A 9,434-nucleotide genomic window follows, 5' to 3' on the forward strand; every position below is an offset into this window, starting at 1 on the left:
TGTGTTCTTCTATAGGTAAGGTTTTATTTCTCTCTCGCTGCCCTCAAGACTTTTTGCTGTCTAGTTTTCAGAAGTTGACTATGATGCGTCTTGGCAAGGATTTCTTTGAGTTTACCCTCTTTGTGTTTCACTTAGTCTCTCAAATCTATAGGATTTCATCTTTTCCCGATTTTGATGACTTTTCAGCTAAAATTTCTTTCAATAGGTTTCAGTTCCTTACTTTTGCTCCTCATTTTTTTGTACTCTGACAACATGAATAGTATATATTTATATTTTTGTTTCAGTCTCACAGTTCACTGAATATTCTTTCCTTTTTTCAATCTTTTTGATACCTTTTATTCTAACTGGTTATTTTTCACGATTCTTTTATCCACTTCTTCTTTCTTCTGTTCTCTTCTTTCTGCCGTTGAGCCATTTATTCAGTTTTTTTATTTCCGTTATTATACTTTTCAGTTATAACATTTTAATTTGATTATTTTTATGTCTTTTATTTCTTTCCTAGAATTTCTGTTTCTTTTCTGAGACTTTCTACATGTTCATTTGTTCTAAGCATGGTGATAACTGCTTATTGGAACAATTTTGTTGCAACCACTTAAAAATATTTGTCAAATGATTCAAAATCTATGTCATCTCATTGTTGACATCTATTGATGTTTTTTTCCATTCAGTTTAAGATTTCACTGTTCCTTGATATGATGATTGATCTTCTACTGTAATTTGACATTTTTGCTATTTAGTTGAGTTATGTTTTAATGATATTGAGTGTTGCGTGACCATGTTACTGTGGGAAACAGGTGTGCAAATGTAGGTGGTGACTTATTTAGGTTCAGTTAATGATGCTCTCAATGCTCATGTTCAGAGGATTCACGAGTTATTGACTCAGATGTGCCTAATGTTCCATTATTGGAACGCTAAGCATGTGGGAGTTATTTATATTTTACTGCTCAAGGTCATCACCAAGGTCTGATTGCAAACACTCAAAAAATTTCAGTCTCAGGCATAAATAGATTAAAAACCTTTAAGCAGTAAGCAGACTGAGGAAGATCAATTCCAGATTTTATCCTGAAAATGATACCTATAAGTTAGTAGTTTGTCCAAATTCTCAATACTTCCTGCTTTATCCTCTCTGTCAACCAATGACTTTGCTTTTTTTTTTTAATGACTTAAAATGCAGAATTAAGTAAAGCTACAAACCACCAAATCTACCCACCTTCTTTGAGTTGTGCCAATAATACTGTGCCTCACCTCCTGCCACTTCAGATCAATTGTCAAGGTTTCTACTTTGGCACCAGATCTCACCCTTCTCAAGAATAGTTTCTACAATTGTCCTTAGATTTGATACCACCTCCATCTCATGCCAGCAATTCTACAAATATATACTAATTTCATAAACCTTAGGAAAACGTTCTTGATTTCCCACTTATCTGTTCCTCTGCTCCCTTTAAGAAGGAAAAGTAGGATTTCTTCTTCAAAGAGAAGCTACCTATAGTAATTAATAACTGCACAAGCAATTTCTCATGAAGCCATTCCTGTGAATCTTTTGTTTCTACTTCTCCACAAAAGGACTCTTGTAAATGATTAAAATGGCCTCTGTGTTGCTAAATTCAATGGTCAATGTCCAGCTGTCATTTTACAAGATTCCCAGTTTTCTCTCTCACTTTCTTAGAGGCAGCTATAGCTATTTCTTCTTTGCTGGTCCTTACCCTCATCTTTCTGAAATTTTTATACTGTGGCATCTCAGTGATGAGTGTCCAGTCATTTTCTCTGCCTACCTACGCACACCTTGATCTTCTCATCCAGACCACAATGCTTTACCTACTATCTATATGCTAACAGAAGCTGAACTTCTATTCTGAACTCTAATTTTTCCCTTAAATCTATACTAACATATGCAGCTTTCCCCTTATCACCTGTATGTCTAATATGCTTTCAAATGTAACATACCCCAAACCAAAATCTTGATCTTTACTCCCAAACCTGATTTTCCCACAATTCCTCCATTTGTAGAGCAACACTTTTTTCCCCCAGTTATTGAAATCTACTTTCAAATCTAACCCCTTTCCATATAGAAAACTTTGTAACTTCTCCTCCTTCTTTCAATCCATTTTCCATAAAGTTCATTCTCAACAGTCCAGCCAAAATCATCATTTTCTGACTTAAGTCAATGCTTGTCACACCTCTGCTCAAAAATTTACCATGGTTTCCCATGTCATTCGCAGTGAAACTCATAAAGGCTCATGCAGTATGTCAAGTGTTTTCTTTGACCTCACTCTCTGCTAATTACTTCCTAATTCATTCCATTCCAGCCACAATAGCCCTTGCTTTTTTTCAAACTCTCCTGGAATGTCCCTACCTCTGGGCCTTTAAAATTATAAGTGTTGCATCTGGAATATTTTCCCATAAACATGGAAATGGTTCACACCTTCATCTGTTTCAAGTTCCTTGCACAAGGCAACGTGAATTTTCCTGTCCACGGCCCCTTGAGTAGTCTTTGTGGTCTTCTCTGCTTTCTTTCTCTACTGTACCTTTCATATTCTGACACATTATCCTTCATGTATTTATGCCCTTAGTCACATTCTGTCTCCTGTCCCTGGTGTGTAAATCCCATCAGTACTGTTTTGTTCATTTGTTGGTTTTTGCCTGTTTTTGTTTTTTTTTTTCACTGCTATCTTTTAAGAACAATAAAAAAGAGCAGATGCATAGGAAGCACTTGGTATTTTATTGAATGGACGACTGTTTACATTTTTGAAGCTAGCTTATACTTGTTGAGATTTGAGGGATGATGACAATCATAAGATTTTTTTTTTTTTTTTTTTTTTTTTTTTTTTTTTTATGAGGGAAACTTGTAAGTCTGGAACTTGGCGGAAGCTATCAGAGGGTGAATAGATAGATGTTTATCATCAGTGGATGCCTGATAGGTGGTAAGAATGCAGGTCTAGTTCTCACCACAGTATGAGTTTACTTATGTAGAGGAAATCACTGACACTCTAAGAGTGGGAATGGTTGCCAAGGCTGATCACTGAGGCAGAGGAAAGATGTGTGGACATTGGAATGAAGAGCCAAGCCTGGATCCATCCTGGTCTCCTGCTTTCTCTTCCAATCACCCTCTATTATTTCCTGTCTACCACTTCTTCAAAAAGGGTGTAAAAAGGTTAAAGTGTCAGTTTATATCAAATTATTGACAAATAATTGACAAGATAGGAATAATTGAAAACTTTTATTTTTGTAAACATGCCTGGATACTTACATATTTAAGGTTTGTTATTTTTAGGAACCAAAATATAATCTGTACTGTGATAAAGATGACGTACAATTACCTTTGAGAAAAAGTTATTTACCGTACTATTTTTACCCATCCAACAATATTCTCCTTCTTATCGATAGTGAATTGCTTATTTTTGTGGTGGTTGTTTTATTTTTTAATAACATGCAAGAACATTTTACATTTTCCCAACATTTCCAAACCTTTCATATCAGGTGGACTTAATTTGAGATGATATAGAAAGTATTCACAATTTGTTTGGGAAATAACATGACTACACCAAGAATGATGGGATGAACGGAGGATTTTCAGGGTGAGTTAAGGCAAAGGGAAACTTGCTCATATGACATATATGACTAGTGCCACTGAAGTGGATTATTGTAAATAAAGCTTCAAAGATAATAACAATAGAGTTACTAAAAACTTTTTTTGGTGTAAACAGCTAAGGGAAGTAGAATAGTTAAATGAATAACCTTTTCTCTTCTGTAGAATAAGTTGCTGTTTCGCATAGGAAACTATCAAATACTGAAGGTTTGAAGGGAGCTACTGAGAAAGCATAGCATTTCCTCTATGTCATAGATGCCCCTGAATATACGTTTCGGTGTATTGCACTTCTATTGCATGACCTAAGGAAATACTACGTGGATGAATTATTTTATTTAAATAACTACATGGTACATTACAGATATTATGATGTGTCATAATGTATCGAACATTTTATAATATTTTCTGCTACTAAATAAGTGTTGTAAGCACAGTCAGTCATGTACATATCAAGTATAATTCTATACTCTTTATTACATGTATGTAGTAAAATATATAATAAAATAGTAATGAGTTTGTAAGAATTTTATATGCTTTATTACCCTCTAGTTATCATCCTTGGAATAAGTTTATTATACTGATTTCATTAAGCACATAAATGTATTAATCTTTCAATCATCTTGAATTAAAACATGATTATATGATTATTGATGGTCTTTAATAAAAAATACCAGCAACTTTGTCTTTGTAAATCCATTCCGAGCATTGCTTTATGATATTAGGGCTATTTTGACATAATTATAATTTGAAATAACTTTTTTCTGTTTTCACTGTAATATATATAATTTGGTTGCCACTGGTAAATAGGTTAAAAATTTCCATTGGTATTTAAATGGGGAACATATTTCTAAAAATCCAAAATGAATTAGTGAGCTCTAATTGATGTTTTTAGTAAATATGCCACATACACCATTAAACAGCCAGCCACAATTAAAATTAATAATTAAATTATTTTGTGAAATTGAACCATTTGGCTCCTCTGATTAGAAGAGTTCATATCCCCTTCCTTCTAGCATTTCTTATTCAGTTTTTTTTATGGCAAATATTAACTCATTCTAGATAATAATCAAAAATAGTTTTAAACTGTTCAAACCCACATTTATCATCTGATGTGTGCATAGAGATAAAAATACTTTTAAATGTACGTCCAAGTTTATCTTTAATTATACATTATCAAGAGTAAAATTTTGGCCAAATATATTTATCATGCTAAAACAGCATTCATAGATGATAAGAGTGATCAGTCCTCCTACCTCTTATCCACCATGTGTTCAAGTAACTTTTCAATACATATGATGTTTACATGTTGTCCAAAAATGTCTACATTTGAAATTAGTTTATGTATGTTAGATATCATAGATTTTAGATAAGTGTATTGAATTTGGAAAAAAAAATCTAGCTGTTATCCATTTTAAAAGACATTAATTTTTATTTTATCTGACCTGTTTCTCTTTCAGGAGTTGGAATTTTCAAATTTATTTGCTGTTCTTCACTGCATTCATTCCTTCTTTGCTGCCAAGGTAGCTTGTTTGGACCCTCTATTTTTAGGCAATCAGGCTTCTGCTTCTGCTGCTGCCAGCTCTGCTACCACGAGCAAAGCCAAGTACACAACTTGACATACTAAGCTCTGCATTGATACTCACCATAACTGTATAAACAGAACACACTTATTCATCATTTTAGACCCTGGAAAATTCATAATATGTCCACAGTGGAGGAGAAATTGAAATTTCAGCAGAAACAAAGAAGGTCATGTGGAATCTCAAAAACACTTCCATTCTGGATGGCCTCTATAAAATATACCACATGAACAAAACAGCTCGTTCTAAGTTGCTTTGTATCAGTAAGTATATTGCTTTCACCAAAAGTGGAGACAAAAGAATGAATTAATTGAAGAAGTATGTAAATAATATAAAAAATAGTAAGCTACCTATAAATAAAAATACTTATTAAATGGTTACTTCTGTATTTTAGATTATTTTGTATGATGAGTACATGTTGGGCAGAGTCATAAACTAATGCTCTATCATTGTATTATGAGGGACATCAAAGAGTTAAAAATTATAAATCAAGGAGCATGCAAAAAAATCTCATCAAAGAAGGATGCACTTTCATTTGCTGATGTAAATATGCCCCTGTGTTCTCATCCCATGATTGACACTGGCACTCCAGTTGTTTTTATCTTACTGTAAATATTCCAAAGAACTTCAAAAAGATAATCACATTGACCTATGATAGATACAATGTGAAATGGACTATTCTCCCTTGGATCACTGTTACTGAAATGGTTAGCTGCCAATGTCAATCTACTATGCCAAAAATGTATTAATTCAATTATGAGTGATGAAAAATTTCATGAACCTCTCATTTCTTCCTTCATTTTAAAGAGACTTATATTTTCCCTAATAAGATTTATTATCAAATCAAAGTTTCATAAATTTTCAGTGACCGCCCCCAAACCTTTTGTAGAGAAAATAATATAAAAAATACGGTGTGAGAAACAATTGTTTGTAATCTGAAATCTACTAGTAAATCATGGACTGAAATGTCCCTAGAAAGCAGTCCCAAACCTAGCATATATGTTAGTTAAATGACATTTTTCCATTTTAGTACTATTTTCTGTGGAACAAAGGTGATATTTAAAGATAAACATTAGAAATCTTTATCCTCCCTTGTCATGGAAGTGATTAAGTAATGCCAAACTATGCAGGCTGTTTTAGATATTTTGTCCTAAGAATGTGAATATGAAAAGGCTGGGAAATTTGAAAGCCTTAGAGTTGTGCAATTTACTCAGATTCCAGGTATATACAGCTAGTTGTATAACATGAAACACATTCTCTGTCTTTTAGTACAGCTTTTTTGAGATCTTCCTTTAAAAAGTCAGCTGTGTATGTAAAAAACAGACAAACAAACAAGAAACATTTTTATTGATACACAGGCTCCCAGGTAAACCAAACGTTACATGTGTCCTTGTGGAGATAATCAAGTATCTAATAAAGTGATTCAATATATTAAAAAAAAAAAAAAAATCACTCCAAGCCAGTCACTTTGGCTCACACCTGTATTCCCAGCACTTTGGGAGTTCGACGTGGGCGGATCACAAGGTCAGAAATTCCAGACCAGCTTGGTCAATATGGTGAAACCCCGTCTCTACTAAAAATACAAAAATTAGCCAGGCATCGTGGCATGTGCCTGTAATCCCAGCTCCTCAGGAGGCTGAGGCAGGAGAATTACTTGAACCCAGGAGACGGAGGTTGCAGTGAGCAGAGATCATGTCACTGCACTCCAGCCTGGGTGACAGAGTGAGACTCCGTTTCAAAAAAAAAATTTACTCAAGAAGGAAACAACATTTTTTTCTATAATGGACAGATCCATTAAATTAAAAAATTTAATATCAAGTTGTTTTCATACTCATTATGATTCATTAATTCATTTTGCATCAAATTAGTTTGTAAATACCTCAAATTGAAAAGAAAATTTGGAAGTGTATAATTGTCCCTTGGAAAATGTTAAGCCGAATGTAACATACCTTATCCCAAGAACAGCAGCAAATTACAATAAACAGTTTCAATGTAATGTATTTTGACCATACAACTAATTACACATTTGTAATTGGGACAGAACTTTGGGATGATTGCACACTATACTGATCAAACACACAGTCATTGTAAAATTGAAGCCCACCAAAAGCAGGCTCCCATAGTAGGCCACTTCTAAACTTATGGAGAAAAAGCAGTGGGTTACATCCGACTTAGAATTTTCAGTTGTGGTATGTGGTTCACTACAGAATTTCAATTCCAGCGCTGAATCTCAATGTACCCCATATTGGGGTTACATGAATGCATCCACAATGTGATAATATGATCTGAAGGCAATATGATGTGGTCTAATCATCCATAAGCAAAAGAAAAAAGTTTCAATAGTTTACCTACCTGTAATAGAATAATTTTTAAAAATGTGAAATTTTATAATTGTTCCATTTTAAAATTTAAAAAACCTATTAAATATCTTTTTGTGATATCTTGAAAATTTAGCCTGTGCTCATGTGTATGAAGGAAAAGGTGCACAATGAGATATGTATAAATATATATCTCCTCGATGAATATACACATACCCACATATGTATATGCATATATATGTGTGTGTATATATATATAAATATAATGAATGCTGACCATTAAATATTTAAAAGAACATGTTTTGTGTACATACATTTAATATACTTTAAATTACATTGTAAAATGTAGCTTAAAAACCTATGACAATACCATTATGATTATTTTTGATACTATTGATTTAAAAAAAGCTGAGATTTTTATTTAACATGATTAGTACAATAGCCAAAAATTAACAAAATACTTTTCTCATTTTTATCAGTTTAACAATTAATGTTTCATGTTTTCTTTACAATGTGATGATTAGTCATGGTCATTTGTTATCACTTGGATTACTTGAATGAAAAAGCTTAGAAATGAACAAAAACATTGATAAATTCCTATCTCATGTAATTAGGTTTACATGCATGAGATTTATTCATCAAATCCTAGTTTGTAAATTGAGCACATTTTAACAGCAAAATGCTAATGTGTTAACCCCTCCAGTGCCTTGGTATGTGTGAATGTGTCTGTGTGTCTGTGTGTTTGGGTGTGTGTCTGTGTGTTTGGGTGTGTGTGTGTGTGTGTGTGTGTGTGTAGTCATTAAAGAGTTCATTACAGTGTATATAACACAATCTTAACGGGGAATATTGTAGGTATTTAGTCAGAGAATGAAGTTCAAAGTCATTTGAAAACTGCTAACTACTATAAAAATGTCTTTTGCCTGATCAAGTATAACAATTCATCTAAGCAGAAGTATATTACAGCAAGGATATCTATAATTTGTTATATTACGACAAGTATTTATTTAAAAAATAATCTAATAGATAGTGTAAGTGTAATGTATACCCCAATATTTTTTAAATGGGAGGATAATCAGGTAATTATTTCTTGCCCATATTTCAGGCATGTATCAACTTATACTTTGGAAACCTTTGCTCATAAAGCTGTCATTCAGGAAGAAAAACAAGCAATTACTTGAAAATAAATTTCAAGTCCATATTAGCCATGCAAGCAGAGAAATGTTCCTTTGGGTGCATTAGATTATTGATCAACATTTTCCTCATTTACAAGGCTGAAGCTTGATTATAAACTTTGTCTATGTTAAATGCTGGATTTAAGAAAAGCTTGATTTATTACTGACAAAAATTAATAATCCTAACAATAATTTAGAATTACTGCTAGAAATCAGCAGTGTGGAGAAGCTTTAATAGCACAAGAATGATCTTGTGTTTAACTTTTTAAGGTAAGTGTAGATGTTTGGATATTAATAACAAACATTTTGCTACAATTGATACTGCTGTGCTCATAATTTCTCCTTAAGAAATTGCTTTATTCATATCTCTAAAATTGTTCTTTATTGTTTATTCTTACTACTGAATACTTTAAAACCATAATGCCACATATTTGCACATTTGAATTTGCTTTTGAAAATAAAATATTATAAATGTTATATATTTTATACATATTAAAATGTAATGAAAATACCAGAAATATAAAATGTAAATATATTTATTTCATTTTTGTTTTGGTGGATGTTTGTAAAATGTAAATTAATATCTGTGACAAAAATGTGTCACTTCATTCTTTCAGTTCATTAATGTACTACTAATGAAACCGTACTTTTTTAAATGATGCATACTGGAAAATAAAAACAAATACTTTTTACTATATTTGGGTGTTCATTGCTTTGGGTTTGATTTGTAAGTTTTACATATGTTTAAAACATAATCCTTAACATGATTCTTTCATTG

At 32.4% G+C, this 9,434-nt stretch overlaps 1 protein-coding gene across 3 annotated transcripts in view; it reads left to right on the top strand.

Annotated features, from left to right (window-relative positions):
- Positions 1–9,077, top strand: part of SNTG1 (syntrophin gamma 1) — a 756,922-nt gene extending 747,845 nt beyond the window's left edge. For all 3 annotated transcript variants that reach the window (XM_074386645.1, XM_074386647.1, XM_074386646.1), the window contains one exon: positions 5,044–9,077. In XM_074386645.1, the coding sequence (XP_074242746.1) occupies positions 5,044–5,202 (159 nt within the window). In that variant the 3' untranslated portion in view covers positions 5,203–9,077. The remainder of the gene's footprint in view (positions 1–5,043) is intronic.
- Positions 9,078–9,434: the final 357 nt, after the last annotated feature.

This window comes from Saimiri boliviensis, chromosome 15, assembly GCF_048565385.1.
Source record: "Saimiri boliviensis isolate mSaiBol1 chromosome 15, mSaiBol1.pri, whole genome shotgun sequence".
Lineage (NCBI taxonomy): Eukaryota > Metazoa > Chordata > Mammalia > Primates > Cebidae > Saimiri > Saimiri boliviensis.